Source organism: Lacerta agilis, chromosome 10, assembly GCF_009819535.1.
Source record: "Lacerta agilis isolate rLacAgi1 chromosome 10, rLacAgi1.pri, whole genome shotgun sequence".
Lineage (NCBI taxonomy): Eukaryota > Metazoa > Chordata > Lepidosauria > Squamata > Lacertidae > Lacerta > Lacerta agilis.
In genome coordinates this window covers 10,239,215-10,259,366 of record NC_046321.1, presented here as the reverse complement: position 1 = coordinate 10,259,366, position 20,152 = coordinate 10,239,215, and the positions used below count along the sequence as shown (strand labels likewise).

At 45.9% G+C, this 20,152-nt stretch overlaps 1 protein-coding gene across 1 annotated transcript in view; it reads left to right on the top strand.

Moving 5' to 3' along the window:
- Positions 1 to 20,152, top strand: part of LOC117054097 — a 57,081-nt gene that overhangs the window by 21,244 nt on the left and 15,685 nt on the right. Inside the window, exons 15-27 of the mRNA XM_033162557.1 lie at positions 1,680 to 1,772; positions 4,084 to 4,247; positions 6,224 to 6,338; positions 8,903 to 9,065; positions 10,435 to 10,496; positions 11,012 to 11,083; positions 13,475 to 13,580; positions 14,468 to 14,609; positions 15,351 to 15,633; positions 17,261 to 17,298; positions 17,382 to 17,446; positions 18,456 to 18,578; positions 19,580 to 19,646. Coding sequence (XP_033018448.1) covers positions 1,680 to 1,772; positions 4,084 to 4,247; positions 6,224 to 6,338; positions 8,903 to 9,065; positions 10,435 to 10,496; positions 11,012 to 11,083; positions 13,475 to 13,580; positions 14,468 to 14,609; positions 15,351 to 15,633; positions 17,261 to 17,298; positions 17,382 to 17,446; positions 18,456 to 18,578; positions 19,580 to 19,646 — 1,493 coding nt within the window. The remainder of the gene's footprint in view (positions 1 to 1,679; positions 1,773 to 4,083; positions 4,248 to 6,223; positions 6,339 to 8,902; positions 9,066 to 10,434; positions 10,497 to 11,011; positions 11,084 to 13,474; positions 13,581 to 14,467; positions 14,610 to 15,350; positions 15,634 to 17,260; positions 17,299 to 17,381; positions 17,447 to 18,455; positions 18,579 to 19,579; positions 19,647 to 20,152) is intronic.

The following is a 20,152-nucleotide window of genomic DNA, read 5'->3' as shown; positions in this document are numbered from 1 at the left end:
TTTGATGCTGTATTCTTTTTAATGTTTGGTTGAAAGCCGCCCAGAGTGCCTGGGGGAACCCAGCCAGATGGGCAGGGTATAAATAATAAATTATTATTATTATTAAACCGACTTCTTGGACCCACCATTGGTCTCATCCACTCAATTCACCGGAGCCGGTCTTTGCATGAAGCGGAACTCCCTAACTCACCAAGGGTTTGAGACCCATCAGTATCCCACACCTAATTTAGCTGGCCAGTTGAGGCTGTTTCTGAGGTGTGGCCGCTGTCTCATGCTGACAGCTTCTAGGAGCCATAGGTGAGAGCTGAGTGCAGGGCGGGGACCAAAAGTGGACAAGCTGCCCCCAAAAGAGCACAAAATGTCCCCCACCAGAGGCACTACCCCTCCCCTAACACCCCATACACCACATTTGTTTGCTTATAGGCTTTTGAATAGGTAGGGAAATAATAGCTGCCGATATGTATGCTTATCTGTTTAGCGGCTTAGCCCTTTTAAAACAGTCCTATTCCTTCACAGGCACTGCATATACCTCTTCTAGAGAAATAAATAGCCTCTTGTTGCTAAGTTTCCATGTCAAAAGAGCTGCACAGGATTGAATCCTGAAGTTATGCAAAGTTCAAAGGCCCTTGGGGGGATGGGGGCAGCAGCTCTGCTGCAGGCAAGAGAGGAGCAGCATTTGCTGCGCTGCTGCTTCAATGGAAGTTGTGGGAAGGAGAAACCAAGCAAAGGGGCCTAAAATGCTCCCGGAAGCAGCAGCACAGCCATTCAGACATGCATGTGGCCTTCAAGCTTCCAGGCACTGCATGTGCACGTATATGAATGAGAGAAAGAGAGCGTGTTACCGTTTACCGTATTTTTTGCTCCATAAGACGCACTTTTTTCCTCCTAAAAAGTAAGGGGAAATACCTGTGCGTCTTATGGAGCGAATGGTGGTCCCTGGAGCTGAATTGCCCAGGAGCCAAAAGCAGATTGTGCTTTTTATTTTACAAAGAGAAAAGGGAGTGTTGAAAGGACCCCGCTCAGCAGCTGATCAGAAATAGATCGGGAGAGAGATAAGAGTCCCGGCTCCCTTTCAGCCCCGCCCTCCTTTGTTGAATGTGCTGCAGAGGGAGGTTGTTTGTTTCCCCAGGACATGTGACTGGCTGATTAGATTATCTGTCTGGAAACAGTAGAAATGGCTCCTTTTCCTTAAGATTTTTCAGAAATGTGAGTTAAACCCCATAAAAATGGGGCTTTTCCTCTTTGTTTTTCCCCCTTTGCAAAAGGAGCTTTGCTTTTCCCCCTTTGCAAAAAAAGCTGCAAAACCTTTAGCTGGTCCTCAAAAAAACAACAAAAAAACAAACAAACCAGGGCTTTTCCCTTTGCAAAAAAGCTGCAAAGCCTTTAGCTGATCCTAAAAAAAAGGCCTTCTGCCTTTGCAAAAACAGCTGCAAAACTTTCAGCTGATCCTCAAAAAAGCCAGGGCTTTTCCCTTTGCAAAAAAGCTACAAAACTTTTAGCTGATCCTCAAAACAACAACAACAAACAAACAGGGCTTTTAGAGGAGGAAAACCAGAAAAATGTTTTTTTCCTGGGTTTCCTCCTCTAAAAATGAGGTGCGCCCTATGGTCCAGTGTGTCCTATGGAGCGAAAAATACGGTAGATGTGAAAGTTCACGGGACGTGACCTTTTCTTTACAGAAGCAAGAACTTTCTCGAGTGGAGGAAATAGCCATCCTGCAAGCAGAGGGCTTTGAGGCAAATATGCAAGAAGCCCATAAGAAGAAGCTCATGGTAAATGTTACTGAATGGCTAGAAAGGGTGCTTTAGGATACCTCCCTACTATCTGAATTACAAGGGCTTGGGCAGGGATGTGTACTGGCACAAAAATATCCCCCTTTGGGGTTTCGTTACTTCTTTCACAAAGTAGTCCTTCACGTTTTTAACATTCGCATTCAGTTCATTCGTATTCTTGATCTCGATTTGTCTTTCCGGAAAGGGGCCTACTGCTCCGAAATCAACTGGGACGCTATGGCTCAAGATTTGTTTTAAGCCAGTGGGCATCGCCCGCTTGACATTGAGGGATGATTTCCAGTCATCATGGGAAATGGAGGTCATCAAAGAGGTTCAGTCCTGTGGATTGTCACACCCACCTCTACCTGGAGTCTATGACGTACAATCAAGCTAGAAATGCAATCTCCCGGAGATTGAGCGATATTGCCAGGCAAGAGGACATAGCCCAAGTGAAACCAGGGGTGTTCCTAGGGGACCAGATATATCAAATGACACCAGCCCCTTATCTCGCGGAAATCCACTACATGGAATACCGCAGACTCCTTACAGCGGCTAGACCAAACGCCCTTGACTCCACGGTATTGTGGTACTATGGGCATGGTTGAGTCTACCAAACATATTCTTCTGACTTGCCCTCTCTATGTTGAACTCAGGCAAAACCTTATAGCTCCACTTTTACGTCAATTTAGCTTTCTATCCAGAGAAAGTTGGGTTTTATACTTATTGAATAATGTCACTAGAAATACAGCCTCCTTAGTGGCTAAATTTCTTTTTTTAGCTTTTAAGCGCCGTAAGATTTTAATTGATTGTATTGATATGGGGCTATCTGTCTAGCTCCATTCCATTCTGGGTTGTGTCTTCTTCTTCTTCTTCTTTTTCTCTTCCAAGTTCCTTCAGAGGTTTTTTAATTTTGTACAAATGTATTATTTCTGATTGGCGGTCAATTAAAAAGAATGTATGTATGTAACTGGGACGCTGTCCCCCCCCCCCCGGGTGCTTGGCAGAAGGTATGAATTTCTCTCCCCCACCAGCCCATTTCAGGTTATGGCTGGGTTTGGTTTTTTGGGTTTTTTTACCCCTCCATTTAAGTGAATGGAGAGTCTTGGCACTTCCGACAGTGGCAGACTTGGGTACTGTGGCACTTTGTGCAAGGCCAAAAATTACCTTCCCCCCCCCCTCCTTCTGCTGCTTTCCCAAAGCTGCATAAGTGAAGCGCTGGGTTTTGGGAAGGAGGCATGAGTCTCTGACAGGGTGCTAGAGCCCTCCCACCTTCATCCCAAAGGTGGGAAAGCTCTAACTAGGCTTTGGGAAGGAGGTGGGAGGACTCTAGGACCCTGCCAGAGCTGAAGTGGCCCATGCCCCGATTGGCTGTGTAGTTCTGAGAGAGTTTTCCCTCTGTACATTTGGTTGAGTGCTTCCCTGCTATGTATGAGGCCTCAAGTAAGAAAGACGAGACCTCTATTCCTTTCTTCTCAAATTATGTGCTGTTTTTCATCCACTTGAGCACTGTAAAGTCTTAACAAGATTTTGTCCTCTCTCTGGACTCTGCATTATTTAAGTGGCTTCGCTAACAGGAGGCAAGCCAGCCTCCACTTAAGGACCTTTGCAGCAATGCTGTACTTTTTTGTGTGAAGGGGGGCTGTTTGAGGTGACTTTGTTTCCCCATCCCCCAACATAGGGACCGCAGTCTGCCTCTCCCCACCCACCATTCCAGCAAAATAATTCTCAGTAAGCAAATACAAAAGAGAAAGCAGAACAAAGGCATTACTTTGCAGTTATTAAAGGAAAAGGTAAAGGGACCTCTGCCCATTAGGTCCAGTCGTGTCCGACTCTAGGGTTGTGGCGCTCATCTCGCGTTACTGGCCGAGGGAGCTGGCATACAGCTTCTGGGTCATGTGGCCACCATGACTAAGCCGCTTCTGGCGAACCAGAGCAGCGCACGGAAACGCCGTTTACCTTCATGCTGGAGCAGTACCTATTTATCTACTTGCACTTTGATGTGCTTTCAAACTGCTAGGTGGGCAGGAGCAGGGACCGAGCAATGGGAGCTCCCCCCGTGGCAGGGATTCGAACCGCCGACCTTCTGATCAGCAAGCCCTAGGCTCTGTGGTTTAACCCACAGCGCCACCCACGTCCCGTTTGCAGTTATTACATTCAGGTTAATTTTCATTTGTATTTATTTTATCCAAATTTTAATGGGAATTGGGCTTTTTCAGGTTAAACCAACACACATTCATAGCTAATAGCTTGCTAAGTATTTCTTCTGAACACTCCGTATTGGGTTCTTTTTCTTGTTAAAATGTCAATACAGGAACTCAAGCAAGATCTGGTGAAGAAAAGAACTCTCTGGCTTCAGAGACTTGATCTCTTGGAAGCTCAGAAGGACTCATTGGACAAGGAGCTTATAAAGATGGCGGGAAACCTGAGGAGGATGAGAACTGAACAGCTGCACTTGAAGAAAGCACTTTCTTCCAGGTTATTTCCCCCCCTCCCTTCTCCTTCTTTTAGGTTTTTTTTTTTTTTAAGTATGTGTGTGTTGGGGATGGGGCAGAAATATGATTCAGATTGCAACTTTCACTTCCTGAAGCAACAAGCAAACCGAAACACACAGACGTCCTTTGAGATTTGCAGTGCAGTTCTTAAACCAAAATATACGTACATCAGGGGAAAGTCGTGTGTACTGGCAAAAAGTACAGAGAAAAGTGCATTATACTGGGGGGAAATGGTTTGCAGAAGAGCTGTGTATAAGGCAAAATTGCATAGCAAAGTGTGTGCGATAGAAGAAACGGAATGCTGAGAAACTTTCACATGAGTGTTTCTGGTTTTTAATTGCAAGCCTGCAGAAATGTGGCAAACTAAACTTACTACTGGAAAAATGAGAAATTGAGAGAAAACAGATTTATTCACAGTAGTGTGTTTGTGTGTGTGTGTGTGTGTGTGTGTGTGTGTGTTTTGCTGTGAGTCGGGGGGGGGGGTCCAGTCTGAATGATACCTCTGGGTTCCTCCCCAAACAGTGATCCTGTATTTGTTAGGATCTGTAGCTTGCTAAATAGGTCAAGGTAATGACCGTGGCAGCTCAGTTAAGTATCCAACACCTGCACCTTCAAGGAATAAGCTTGGTTCCCACCAGAGGCACCAGGTTGCCTCCATGATTGCAGCGGCCCAGCGCACGTTGCTCACGTGTGACATCATGCATCACATGTGTATGCCATCACATCCTCTGGAGGAGGATGAGTGCTCTGGCAGAGCTGGGCACTAAAGCTGTGATGCTCTGGGCCCCCTCAACATGGAGGGAGCTGGACTCCCTTCAAACAAACATGGAGGGAGCCCAAGATATCTCAGCCCCCTAGATTGGTGCATCTGGTTGCCACAGAGACATTTTTTTGTCTCACTTCACCTGGCTGGATGCCACATCCTGGAGCAATGGGCCAGCATGTCTGGTTGTTAACCAGAAGGTTGGTGGTTGGAGCCCACCCAAGAATGGCTTTAGGCAGGTTTCCTGCATTGCTGGGGATTGGAATAGATGACCCCCCAGGGCCCCTTTCCTACTCTATGATTCTATTATCCTAGAATGCAGAACAATAGGCCAAGCAGGGCTGGGTATGTGAGAGTTGTGTGTGAGAGAATTTCAGCTGAAGCTGGAAGAACAGAGACATGTCTTGTGTTGTGCTAGATTTGGGGCTCCCCAGAAACCTGATGGAGAAGCAAGATCTGTTGGGACATTAATGCTTTATTTTTTTTTCTACTTTGGAAATTGCTTGAATTCTGAAACTCTTTGCTAATCTGGCGTTTGTGCCTAAGGGATTTGACTCTGTTGAATGGGACAAATGATTCCCAGTGTGTCATGGGCCCAATGACTTCTAAGTGGTGACAGAGAAGAGATGCCTGGTAGGAGAAAGGGAGCTTAGAAGAACGTGGACCTGCACAGGTGTAAGAGATGGGCACGTGTACCCAACAATGCTTCTAGGTTTGGACTGGCCATATACCATCGAGCAGAATTTGAAGAGGAAGCAGTTACATTCCTGAGCACTGCTGCTCCAAAATCCTCTGCATGCCCTTAAGCTCCTCTTGCCAGTTGATTGAACCCCTCCTAATGAAACTACCTGGTCGACCAACTGAAGCATATATCAGATACCTTTTAGCTGACTCAGATTCAGAGACTACTAGGTTTGTAGCTACATTTTGCTACATCACGTCAAGAATAAGACACGCCATGACGTCAACAAACTCCAATGACAAAGAGCCTAGATAATCCCTGTTGGAACACCACCAGAGTGGCGACATATCGCTGAGTCTTATCACAAAAGTTTTATTAAATTTTAAAATGCTGTAATATTTATTTGTAGTTTTAGTATACAGACACTATCTGTGAATTGAATTGTTAACTGTCTTGCTGGTCTTTGACTGTATTAAAGATTTATTACGTATTACTCTTGCCTTATATCCCTTAGGCAGCATGAACTGGAGTTGGCCAGACAGCTGAAAGAGGACAGTGTGTCAGAAGGAGGCATCTTGAGATCAGCACTTCAAGAGCTAACCCAACAACTTGAGGATGCCAGCAAGCGGGTAAGTGCAGCACGTTGTGCTGCTCTTGCTTTTAAGACTTTGCATACAGGAAGATGGAAGAAGGACAGTTTTGGAGGACAAGAGCAGGATGTGGAAGACATTGTCTTGTGTGGAGCCTCAGGGAAGGAAGGCCTAAAACTAAGGCAGAGCCTAAAGAGACAAATCCTATAACAGAGTGGCAATTGGATTTCCATATCCTGCTTTGCATGTGTGTGCGATGATTCAGCATCCCCTGTTTTGAGGTACTTACTGTGGTGGTGGTGGTAGGACTAGAGCTTCTCCTCCTTCTCCTTTTTCTTTAAAAGCAGCTGACTCTAGTGCCCTTTGAGTGCCTCTGGGAGCATAGGAAGCTGCCTTATATGGAGTTAGACCAATGGTCTATCTAACTCACTATTGTCTCCACTGTCTGGCATGGTCTTACCCAAGGTTCCAGGTAGGAGTCTTATTCCCCATCCCTACCAGTCAGACCTCACCTGGAATACTGTGTCCAGTTCTGGGCACCACAGTTCAAGAAGGATACTGACAAGCTGGAACGTGTCCAGAAGAGGGCAACCAAAATGGTCAAAGGCCTGGAAACATTGCCTTATGAGGAACGGCTTAGGGGGCTGGGTATGTTTAGCCTGGAGAAGAGAAGGTTAAGGGGTGATATGATAGCCATGTTCAAATATATAAGAGGATGTCATATAGAGGAGGGTGAAAGGTTGTTTTCTGCTGCTCCAGAGAAGCGGACATGGAGCAATGGATTCAAACTACAAGAAAGAAGATTCCACCTAAACATGAGGAAGAACTTCCTGACAGTGAGAGCTGTTCGGCAGTGGAATTTGCTACCAAGGAGTGTGGTGGAGTCTCCTTCTTTGGAGGTCTTTAAGCAGAGGCTTGACAGCCATCTGTCAGGAATGCTTTGATGGTGTTTCCTGCTTGGCAGGGGGTTGGACTGGATGGCCCTTGTGGTCTCTTCCAACTCTATGATTCTATGATTCTACCAGGATTAGACCTGGGACCTTCTGCATGCAAAGCAGATGGTCTACAACTGAGCTATGGCCCTATTCTTAAAGGCAGCAGAAACCAGAGTTCTGTTCCTTGTGCTGAGTATAAACTTTAAAAGGTCAAAAGGTAAAAGATAAAGGACCCCTGGACAACTAAATCCAGTCAAAGGTGTCTATGGGGTTGCATCGCTCATCTAGCTTTCAAGCCTCGGCATTTGTCCACAGACAGCTTTCCGGGTCATGTGGTCAGCATGACTAAACTGCTTCTGGCGCAACGGAACACCGTGTCGGAAACCAGAGCGCACGGGGAAACACTGTTTACCTTCCCACTGCAATGGTACCTATTTATCTACTTGCACTGGCATACTTTCGAATTGCTAGGTTGGCAGGAGCTGGGACAGATCAATGGGAGCTCACTCAGTTGTGGGGATTCGAACCACCAACCTTCTGATCGGCAAGCCCAAGAGGCTCAATGGTTTAGACCATGGCGCCACCCGTGTCCGTCAAACTTTAAAAATAAAGAAGAGGAAAAGGGAAACCCATCCCAACACAGAGTTGTACATGTCCCCTCCCTCTAAAATGGAGTAAATTGCTGCACACTCCCCAACAGGGGCCTCCTTTTGCTCCATTTTGCTGTTGACCTGAAATCCCCATCCCACGCCCAAAATTGCATGAACCCTGAAATGGGGCAAAAAGAGTTCAGCCCTATCAAGGAGGGAAAGGGACCTCTGGGACAGCTCAATCAGTAGAGCGTGAGACTTAATCTCAGGGTCATGGGTTTGAGCCCCCATTTTGGGAAACCCTGGTCTGCATAACTAAAAACCCTCTGCAAATCTCCAAGCTTTTAGGCAGCAAATCTCTCTCCCAGCCCTACCTGCAAGTGCCAGGATTTCAACCAAGGAATCTTCTGCAGGCAAGGGGATTGCCAACATCTTGCCAAGTTTGGGCCCAGGGTGAGGAGGGGGAGTTGATGCACCGCACATCACAACTCCAGTGCGCATACATGTGAACTTGGAGAGCGTCGGTAGGACGCAACCTGGTGTTCTTTTCCCTGCTTCACACAGAATGCAGCTGCTGAGATAGTTTTGATCTGTTGATAACGGTAACGCTTCAACATGCAGTGTTGGGGAAGAGGTCTCTTGGTGGTGAAATAAGAACGAGGGTTTTTTTTTACAATTGGAGCCTTATCTTCATCTATGAAGTGCTGGAGGGCCTGACCTTTGCGGTTGCTGGCAAGGTAGCCCTTGTAGAGTGCATCCTGTGCGTTTGGGAGGAAAGCAGAACCTGCGCGTTCGCTGGAACTTGCAAAATTCTGAATGCAGAGGAAGTCTAAGCCGAGAGGAGGGGGGGTGGCTTCTAAACGCCTCGCGCAGGAAAGAAGCGACTTGGCACATACGTCTGCTCAGAGAAAACCAACAGAACCTGTGAGTGTTAAATACATATATATATATATATGAAGAGGCAGATCAGGAGTTTGTTGCTTCCGGAGAGAGTGAGCAGATGCATTTTGGCTTTTGTTTGTGTGAGGTCTAGAAGGGAGTCCCTTGAAACTTTGCTGACTTGCTGTTGCTCCCGCAGGCTAAGGATCAGGAGAACGACCTTCACGCTGCCAGCCAGGAAGCAAGATCTTTGCAAAGGGAACTGGAAGAGAGCATCGCTGAGCAAACAAACCTCCGGAGCGTAAATATAAACTTAACACGCACTTGCCAGGCGCTGGAACTGAAAGCTAAAGAGCAGAGCAGTAAGTATCGCTTGAAGTTACTCTTTCCGAGACTTAAGGGGCAGCAGGCATGCATTCTTTTGCCTGAATGAAAATTGGAGTGTTCGCTTCACTCTGGTTTTTTCTCCTAAAATACCCAATCTTAAAATCAAATTTTGGTGTTTTGTTTTGTTTTTTCATTTTGAGCCGAGAACCATATTGCAAAATTCGGAGAGGTACAAAATCTCACAGCGTCTGCTTGTGCAAAGAGATGTGCTTATTAATGGGTAACTGTTATTCAGTGTCCATGCATTGGGAGCGATTTGAAGGATCCAATTGGAGCCCAATGTAGTAAACAAGGCAGAACAACCTGACACTCCTTACCCAGCTGTACACTGGAACACACCTGAGAATTAGTGCCTCAAATGCTGCTGCAATAAATTTTTTTGTCTATCTCTTTGGATACTGTCCAAGTGTGTTTTTGTGCTTCAAACAATGTTAATAGAGGCATATCATTGGTGTCTATTTGGAATCTCACTCAGAATCTCGCTCAGCATTTGCCTGTCCTTATGTTTTTACGTGAAAGTGGTACCAAGGTCTGTTGTGGCTTTGCCAGTTTCTTAGGTCTTGCTATATATATGAATTCCTGAATACCAAAGTCGAAGTTTGGGGCAAGTACTCCTTGATGAGAGAATCCCGGCAGAGAATTAAAGCCACAAAATATGTAGCAAAATAAAGTGTGGAAAGATAAGACTGTTAGACTTTTAAAATATGCCTCTCCAAGTGAGTTCCAAAATTTCCCTCTCCCCACAACATAGAAAAGACTACATGTTTGGTAAGTTAAAAATTGGTTTACTTACAAACCCTTCAAAGGTCAGATTCATATGCTTTTGCATACATCAGTCAGATAAGTTGCACAGGCAGTAAAACAGAACTTGCTTACAAAGTGGTGAAAGGTCCTAGTATATTGGTATAGGAAGTCAAGAGTGACTGGTGAGAGCTAAGCTGGAGCAACAGCTCAGACCTCTTCTCACGCTGAGCTTCTAAGGTAGTCTGCACAGGGAACAATAGGCTTGATTACCTATTTCAGGCATCCCCAAACTTCGGCCCTCCAGATGTTTTGGACTACAATTCCCATCATCCCTTACCACTGGTCATGTTAGCTAGGGATCATGGGAGTTGTAGGCCAAAACATCTGGAGGGCTGCAGGTTGGGGATCCCTGACAGCTTACTCTATGGTATTAACCCCTTCATGCATTAATTAGACTTAAGCATGTTGGTTATATGTGGCTGGTTATCCCACCATTTTTGTACTCCTATTGGTGGACTGCTTTTATTTTGGCTAAACAAGACAAACTCTTGTATAATTTGGATAGTTTCTGATCAATCCTTGCAACGTCTTGCTTCTTAGCTGCTCTTGACTCGCTCAGGCAGAAGTATTTTGAAGGACTATTGTGTGGAGTTCTTTGCCAGGTATTATTATTATTATTATTATTATTATTATTATTATTATTATTACTATTACTATTATTAATGCAAAGTTAGTGAACCCGAGCCGAACTGTGGCAACACCTGGTGTTTGCTGGCTACCTTACCCATCTCAATTTTACAGTGTTCTACACTGCAAGCTTCCTTCCAATATGTTCTGTTTGCTTGCTGTAGTGTAGGAAGTTGCCCTGCACTTAATTGGATGGTTTGTCCCTCTAGTCTTTCCCAGAAGTCTCCTGCAGCCTTACTTGGAAATGCCAGGGATTAAACCTGGGAACTTCTGCATACAAAACAGATACTCTGCCACTGAGCTAGGGCAGCTCCCCAGTAGGATTTGGCGTTCCCCCTTCCTCTCTTGCTCCAAGCATTGACGTGTCACCTCTAGTGCTATAATGTTGGATAGAATATAAGCCACACCTCCGAAAAGAGCTGGTGTGTGATGTCAGGACCATTTGACCAGGATACTAACACCCTGCTGAAAATTCTTTGAATTAAAACAGAGCTGTGCCTGTGATGATGAGAGTCCTTCGTCCAGCCCAAATGTAAACGAAGAGATAAGAACAGAGCAGAAGGTAAGCCCTGGCAGCTCCTGACTCTTTAACAGAGAGCGTGCATGGTGTACGAGAAGTGGAACAGGAAAAAGTAGCTTCCTCTTATTTGAAGTGCAACTTTTCACCCTTTGAAAACCCCACAGCGGAGATGATGAAATTCATGAACGTTTAGGTACATGAGCTGGGCGATATATCAGTACAGTGGTGCCTCAGTTTTCGAGCATCTCAGAAGCCGAACATTTCAGAACCTGAACGGCGAAAACCCAAAAGTAATTGCTTCCGTTTTTGAAAGCGCCTCGGAAGTCGAACAGCTTTCGCTGTGTGTTCTTCTTTTTTTTCCTCCGTTGACTTTGCCGACCGCCCTTTGCGCCTCGGTTGTCAAACGTTTCGGAAGTCGAACGGTCTTCTGGAACGGATTACGCTTGACAACCGAGGGTAACGCTGTATATCGTCCAAAACCGGTTTGAAGTTCACATTGTGATAATTGTTTCATAATATTTCAGCTGGCAATATATCCCGAATCACAATGTGGTTTTCAACATCGCGATAACTCACCAGCTAAACACTGCAGTGTGGCCCTACCACCTTCACTATTGGTGAATCCAGGGCTAGTTCCACACTAGTGCCTTTTAGTGAGTGTTGGGCTTTTGTTTTAACTGGAAAAGCCTCAAAACCAGTTTAGCACTTGGAGTGGCGTCCAGCTACGCTTCCTTCTGCGTTTCCCTGCTTCTCCAGTGCTTTTGCAGAGTTGTTCAGACTTCAAACTCCTTCTTGCGCAACGGTATGTGTGCCTTTCTTGTGCCAGCAATAAATTCCACAAACGCCTGGCTTGTTTAAAGTAAGCAAGCTTTAATTACAAGCATATAAATCGCGGAGCTTCTCTCCGGGGCTTACGGATGACATCTCCGCTCCCACTCCGCTCAAAAGCGAAAGTAAGACTGACCAGGAAATAAACGGTGCGTCACATAAACCACAAAGACATTGCATACAGCAGATACCCCGGATATTGTGACACATCCTCCCTGTGGGAGGGGCGTACTGTTGAGCTTATTTAACCCTGAAAGCTCCAAACCTCACAGTGAGTTATTTTCCCCACAATTAGCTGGAAAGGAATATTATTCTAAAGTTTTATACAGCACTTAATATAGTGATATACTCTGCAGAATGCCTTTCGCCCATTGAGAAGATCCAAACTGGTGCTCTAGTTTTAAACTGAGCTCTCAAAACAGAGAGGTTCGGCTGGCACCTTCATTGTACACCATTCAGCGCCAGTCGAAAACATTCCTCTTCAACCAGGCCTTTGGCTTATTAACATCTGGTGCCTTTTTAAATGTATTGTGGGATGTATTTGGTTTGTGTTTGTTCTAATCCTTATTATGTAATTTTGTGTTTTTCTATGTTGTATATTTATGTTATTAACTGGGGTTTCCCCAGCCACTCTTGGTGGCTTCCAACAGAATATTAAAATACAATAGTCTTCCAGATATTAAAAACTTCCCTCTACCTTGTTCCTTGTAACTTCGCTTCTCGCAATGAGGGAAGCGCCAGAAGGCCCTCGGCGCTGGACCTCAGTGTCCGGGCTGAACGATGGGGGTGAAGACGCTCCTTCAGGTATACTGGACCGAGGCTGTTTAGGGCTTTAAAGGTCAACACCAACACTTTTAAATGTGCTCGGAAATGTACTGGGAAGGCCAATGTAGGTCTTTCAAGATCAACAGATGAAGGGGTGGTATATAAATTTATAATAATGATGATGATGATGATATAATTAATAATAAACTGAAACTAAACTAAGGGCTCATTCACACATACCTTTTTCCTCATACTTTCTGGGTACACACTTTCCTGGTCTGTGTCTGAGTGGGGTTTTTTCCATTTTGCCCTCCCACTTTCACCAGGAAAACCAGTTCTTTGATGCTAATCAGAACAAATGGAAATTTGGGTTTTCTTGCATTAGAGAGTGGGCTTTCATGGGGGAAGCAGCAGGGCAAAAAAAAAGCAAATAAAACAAACAAACAAACCTGCTTGGCTACAGATCGGAAAAAACGTGAACCTGAGCCTAGAAAGAGTGAAGGATAATGAGTGTGGGTGAGCCAAAAATCTTAGAACTCAATGCTTCAAGATTTCTAGGGCTTCCTTACAAAAAAATAAATAAATCCGCATTCCTTTGAAGAAAACTGCAAAGTTGTCTTACCCTCCTTTAACAATGGGGATGTCTTTGAGCTAATGCTCCATTTTTTAAAAGGTGGGTGGAGATGACAACAAAATTGTTCTTCTAACCCATGTGTCGAGTGCTAGATTGCTCTCTATTGACAAAAGCTGCATCAGCTAATCGCATGGCGAGTACCGGGTTTTGGGGCGGGGGAATGGGGGAAAGAAGGCTTATGCCTTAACTTTTTCTTCAACGCTTAGAAAAACTGCTGCTACAAAGGATTCGGGTACCAAGAGAATCTGCTGTATGACTTGTCCTGGTCGCACGCATCAAGGCGCCGGTGCTTGCAATATTCGTCACTACTAGGTAAGATTGAAACTATCTCCCCCTTTTTCTTTGAATGATGCAGTTCAGCTTGGGTATAGTGCAGGCTTTTCATAGCAAACACAGTCCAGATTGGGGGGCCCCACACAGTTTTCTGGTTGAAATCCCCACACACACACACACACACCCCAACATGTAGTCTAGCCTTCAGTGAAATTCTCATAGCCAGCTAGCTAGTTCAGCCCCGCATGTTTTGAGAGGCAAATTGCCAGTTAGTTAGCCTTGTTCTGTGGGATTCTGGGAAGACAAGGTTACAACTTGTGGCTCACCCCATACATTTAAGGCACAATTAACACCCATTTTGAAGCATATGGCCTCACACATGGAACCTTAGAAACTGTAGGTTAAGAGTGCTGTGTGGTGTAGTGGTTAAGAGTGGTGGACTCATAATCTGGTGAACTGGGTTCACGTCCCCGCTTTTCCACATGCAGCTGCTGGGTGACCTTGAGCTACTCACACTTCTCTGAAGTCTCTCAGCCCCACTCACCTCACAGAGTGTTTGTTGTGGGGGAGGAAGGGAAAGGGAGATTGTTAGCCGCTTTAAGACTCCTTAGGGTAGTGATAAAGCAGGATATCAAATCCAAACTCCTCCTTCTCTTCTTCTTCTTCTTCTTCTTCTTCTTCTTCTTCTTCTTCTTCTTGCTCTGTGGGGGGGGGGGATACACTATAGTTCCCAGGATTCCTTTGCAGAAAGCCACGTCCTTTAAATCTACTCAGGAGGTGGTGAGCTCTTCATTGGTGGAGGTTGTTAATCAGAGTCTGGGATGGTCATCTTGTTAGAGAAGCTATTGCAAGTTTCCTGCACGAAGCAGCAAATTGGATTATACAACCTCCAAGGCCTTCTATGATTCTATGTCTGCTTTTAACAGACGCGTTGGCCCTTGACCCTCTCCAGCTGATCCAGAGGAGCTCTGTGTCCAGGGCCCCTGAAAATACTAGAACCCCGTCTACTTCTGGACAGAAACATCTGAGAAATGGCTCCATCTTCGATGTGAATCTGAAGGGGCACAAGTAAGGCCAGTGGCCAAGTTTTAAAAACATAAGCTCCGTGGGCACTTCTCCTCTGAATGAAGCTGCCATCTTGGATGGAAGTCCCTCCAACGTCGCACTCTTGCCATTGGCCAGTGGAACAATCAGGGCAAGGATTGAGAAGCCCAAAGGTTCACCAAGTATAATGAGCAGAGCTGGCATTGGAGGGGGGAGTCCAAAAACTTCAGTCTGCCATCAGCCTGTCCCAACTTACCCGCTTTGGGGGGGGGACAAGTTCAGGGGTTGGCATGGCCTCTCATCTTCCTCCTCCCTAAGTCTCAGTGTTGCAGTTGCAGAACTCAGCAAGAGGAGAAGGATGGAGACAAACCTAGATTTAGTTGGCCCTACCTCTCATTGGCTCTGGATCCACCCAGTTGTTGTTCTCCCTGCCTTCTCGCACCCCCCCCCATCCCAATGGGCACCAGCCACCCCTGAGCACTGGCATACCACATTTATAAGCTAGTGGAATAATCATTCACATATAAAGATGGGAAAGGGGACACCCTTAAGGCCATTAAATCCAGAGTCTTAAATTACTGAGAGAGAGCTCAGTTGGTAGAGCATTCGACTCTTAATCTCGGGGTCATGGGTTCGAGCCCCATGTTGGGCAAAAGATTCCTGCATTGCAGGGGGTTGGACTAGATGACCCTTGCGGTCCCTTCCAACTCTACAATTCTATGATTCTACCTGAACTATACCACTGGCTATGACACCCGGAACAAGTGGGTGTCTGCCTAAGTTTGGCTTGTTTTCCGCTCTGGCCTACAGCCGCTTCTTCGACACTCTTTCTGCGTCACAGCCAGTGGGCCTGTTCACCTATGTAAATGCTGTAGATAAAAATATCCCCTGTGCAGCTTGCTTTAGGGTTAATGATGGTGAAGCGCAATGCTTTGGCTGCCTCATGCAAATGAAGCTTTCTGCCATCAGGTGCAATGCCCATTCTGTTGGTAACCAGACCGATGCAGAGCTTGCCTTAGACAGAAGGATGGAGGCTGACGCTACCAAGGTTAGTCTTCTTGAGCTCAAGTTTTCCATCGGTTTTGAGTGACAGCACAGCTTCTCTGGGAGAAAATAGGGTAGTTTAAATCCAGCGGGTGATGGTGCTCTGGGGGGGCTATAGTTTGTCATGTGGGGAGAGAGCTTGGGGGGTGCTGTGACAGAATGGCTCCACACCAGGTTTATTTCCCTTATGGGTTCGTATTAAACTCTCTGAAATACCTGCATCCTGGTTCTTCTGGGAACGTTCTGCAAGACAATGCACTGTTGGAAGATGTGCTTAACTTTCATTCAGTGAAATAAATATCATTAAGAACTCTGGCCAGAAGTTTCAACCAAAAAGATGCGTTTACTCGTAAGTAAATACAAATATAGTATCAATCCTGTTAAGAATTACAGTCTTAAATGAAGAAATAGTTTCACATTGAAAAATCCCTTGGAAGTCTTTTAGAAGTTGATGTAAGAAGGGCTTCTACAATGCATGTCAGATGTATAATGAGACAACTGGAGACCAGGGAGACCAGGACAGGGCCCCGTTTCGGCGTAGATGCCTTCCTCAGCTGGCAATATCAAATAATATTAGATAATACGGAGTACATCAAGTTTCAGTAATTAAGATTTTACAAAGATCATTATTAGACAGCATCAAATGAATTATATCAAGGTTTTAAAGCGCATCCACCCTCCAAAGAATCCTGGGAACTGTAGTTTGGTCAGGGTGCTAGGAGTCGTAACCAGACCTGTGACCCTCCGATGAAGGGCTACGAGCAACATTTGAGCTATGAGCAGCAGAAGTAATTAGATTATAATGTTGTGGTTATGATTTAATAGATAGAAGGTAAGGTGCAGCAGGAGGGGAGAAACAACTGCATGGGAAACGATAAAAATGAGAGAAAAGACGAAATTGGGTTTTGACTGCATATGTTAAAAATGTTGAAACTTTATGAAACATAATGGGAAGAAAGAGTGTGTTTTCCTGGGGGAAACAGTGGGACAAGCGGGAGTCTGGATGAGCCCTAAGTTATACTAATGCTATCAAACTAAATAATAAGTTGAATTTTCTTGGCCCTGAACTTTGTATGAATTTACGACTCAATCTAGCTGGGGCCAGTGGGGGAACTGCCCCCTATAGGGAAGGGGGGAGCCCATAAACACACCCAAAATAAATAGTGACGGTCTGGGGTTGGATTTTTTAAATGCCAAATACAACCCCTCAAGTTTAGAAGGGAAAAGCTGAGTGTCTTCATGTTTGTTTGCCTTTAATGACTTTTCTGGGGCTCTCGCGGTTACTTGAGGTAACTGGATGGTGAGCTGGAGAGGTCTGTGTGGTTTATTTTTTTGTAGCCTTTTCTTGCAGCTGTAGGAAACAGCTGCTGCTGCAATGGCTGGGAACAAACTAGCATGCTTTCCGCCAAAGCAAAGAGAATGCAAATCCAGATCGTGTAATAGCTAAAGATTTGCATGTCAATGCGCTTATCCAGTCAGGCATCTCTCTCTACTAGTCAACCAGCCTGTTTGAAATGCTTCTGGGATTTGATCCAGGCAGTGTGGTGTTAATGGCTGGGGAGTGTCCTCTTCCTGCTTTGAGTATATATGCTAAACGGTTTCATCTCTTTATCTCTCCCCACCCATCCCAGGAGAGCGATGCTGGACCATTGACAGATGCCCCTTCTAGGTGAGAATGCCTGCATGCATTCCATAGTCCACTTCTATTCTGATGTTGAACCATGCACTCAAATTGCTCCCTTGTTCTTTCAGCAGCGAACAAAGTCCACCCCAGGTGATTCCTTCCTCCACTTCAGAAGGCACTAATGGAACACATGGTAAGCAACAACCGGGATCTTGCTATTGCCAAATGTGTGAATTACCTTTGTGTGTGGTTGAGTGTTTTCACATCTGTCAGGAAGGAAATACTATGGAGGAGATGGGGAACCTGTGGCCCACCCAAACATTGCCAGGCTCCAATGCCCAACATCCCTGGCTATGCTGACTGGAGCCAGTAGGAGTCAAAAGTCCAACAACCTCTGAAAGACCACAGGCTCCCTGTTTCTATAGCTGTGGTCTAAACCACTCAGCCTCATGGGCTTGCCGATTGGAAGGTTGGTTGTTTGAAGCCCTGCAATGGAGTGAGCTCCCATTGCTCTGTCCCTGCTCCTGCCAACCTAGCAGTTCGAAAGCACACCAGTGCAAGTAGATAAATAGGTACCACTGTGGCAGGAAGGTAAACGGCGTTTCTGTGCGATCTGGCTTCCGTCACGGTGTTCCATTGCACCAGTAGCGGTTTAGTCATGCTGGCCACATGACCAGGAAAGCTGCCTGTGGACAAACGCTGGCTCCCTCGGCCTGAAAGCAAAATGAGCGGCACAACCCCATAGTCGCCTTTGACTGGACTTAACCGTCCAGGGGGTCCTTTACCTATAGCCTGGAGAGCACAGTTGGCAGCCTCTCAAGTCTTCTAATCTGTGTGCAAATCCTCACAGCCTGTCTTAGTTGGAAATCATGTGCATGACAGCACCACTGTTAGAGGTCTGCTGTGCCACAGCTTGGAGGCAAGGGCATATGCCTTGCATGCAAAAATCCCTGGGTGTGTTGAGTTTTTGTAAGGTCCTGGGTAGCAGGGCTGGAAATGACCTTTGCCTGACATCTTGGAGAACCACATCCAGATGCAGACTGGACCCCATAACTAGAAGGAAATGATTCTCCAGAATTGCATCCCCTTGACAGCAGGTTGTGTTTTCCTCTGCTGTGAAACCGATGCAAACCTTTAAGAATTCCGAGAGATGTTAGATATTGGACATTATTTTTCGTTGCGATTCTCCCTACCCATTGCAGACGTGGACGACTCTACACTACTGCAGGCCGTAGAGGAGACAGTCTGTGAAGTTACTTTGCTGCCAGGTGAAGAAACTGCTGCACAGGGAGAAGCTAACGAGGAGACTTCCACCAAGAGGACTGGTATGGTACCTTTGGATTACAGTATTGGACTCCATCCCTTCTGCTCCAGCAATTCCCTTGGTTTCTGTGGTAGGCACAGAAGATTGATAGGACCCTTCTCCACCAGCCCGGGTCACTTGCCTGCACGACATTCCACTTTGCCTGTGGCTACCAGGCTAGCACTTGGATACAAGGCTGTCCTAATCCTAAAATGATTTGTGCTTTTGTGACGCAATTTGCAGAGTAAACTCGGCATCTTAAAGAGCCTTTAAACGCACCTGTTCACACCTGCACATGCCCGATTCCCTTTTTGCAGAAGGCAGGGAGTCACTTGTGCATAGACGAAGGATTTGCTGCATTTCACACTTTAGGTAAAATTTTGATGAACCCACGCCAGTGCAAAGGTGGTATTTGTGCATGTCAGGATTCTCGAGGGGTTGCTCACAAGTAAAGACAAAGTCCGCCTTGTCTTTTAGCCATTTTATTGTGCAAGGCTATTTACAGTGCAGAGCTACTGAAAAACATGATTACCTAGTCACTAGACAAATCCGGAAGTGCCGTTCTACGGCTGCGACCCCAGCATAAGAATTTCGGTATCCTGAAGTGCCGCCTTCCTGGTCTTTTGACCCCTCTGCGCAGTTTGGGCGACGGAAGTGGCAGGTCCCCTTCAGAGCGGGTCTGCCAGGCAGTGCTGGGTCCTTGAGCAACATCCCGGAGCCCTCCCTCCACCTGGCTGCCTGAGGATAACTCCTCCTCCCCAGGGGAGGTGCTGTGGAAGACCAGCGGGAAGACGTATCACTGGCTAGGAGTGGCTGGGGCTGTCTATACCCACCCAGACTCTGGCAGTGGAGTGCAGCTCCCTGACAATGCAGCACTGTTGTCCCACCCCCCAAAAATATACCAGTGGATCAATAAATGCCCACTCCTGCTTTGAGCTTCCTTGTTGAATGAGATGATTTGTTCTGATTGCATGTTTCATTTTTGTTTTAATTATTATTATTTCTTCCATCCACACATTTTAGCAGGAGATCCTTCTTCATCTGAGGACCTGTCTAGCATTGCCGTGTGCAAAACCAGGCAGAATGACAAGTGAGTTTCAGGTTCTATGGATGTCATAGAATCATAGAGCTGGAAGAGACCACAAGGGCCATCCAGTCCAACCCCCTGCCAAGCAGGAAACACCATCAAAGTATTCCTGACAGATGGCTGTCAAGCCTCCACTTAAAGACCTCCAAAGAAGGAGACTCCACCACACTCCTTGGCAGCAAATTCCACTGTCCAACAGCTCTCACTGTCAGGAAATTCTTCCTAATGTTTAGGTGGAATCTTCTTTCTTGTAGTTTGAATCCATTGCCCCGTGTCCGCTTCTCTGGAGCAGCAGAAAACAACCTTTCTCCCTCCCCTATATGACATCCTTTTATATATTTGAACTGCACAAATATATCATCCCACCTCCTTGGTCCCTACATGGTCATCTTCTCTCTCAAGCCTCCATTTTGTCAGGAATCCTAGCTAGTGAAAGGTAGTAAAGGAGCACAGGAGGCCTTTGCAGTTCCAGTCGACAAACCTGTGCAGGTTTCCCACAGGCATTTGGT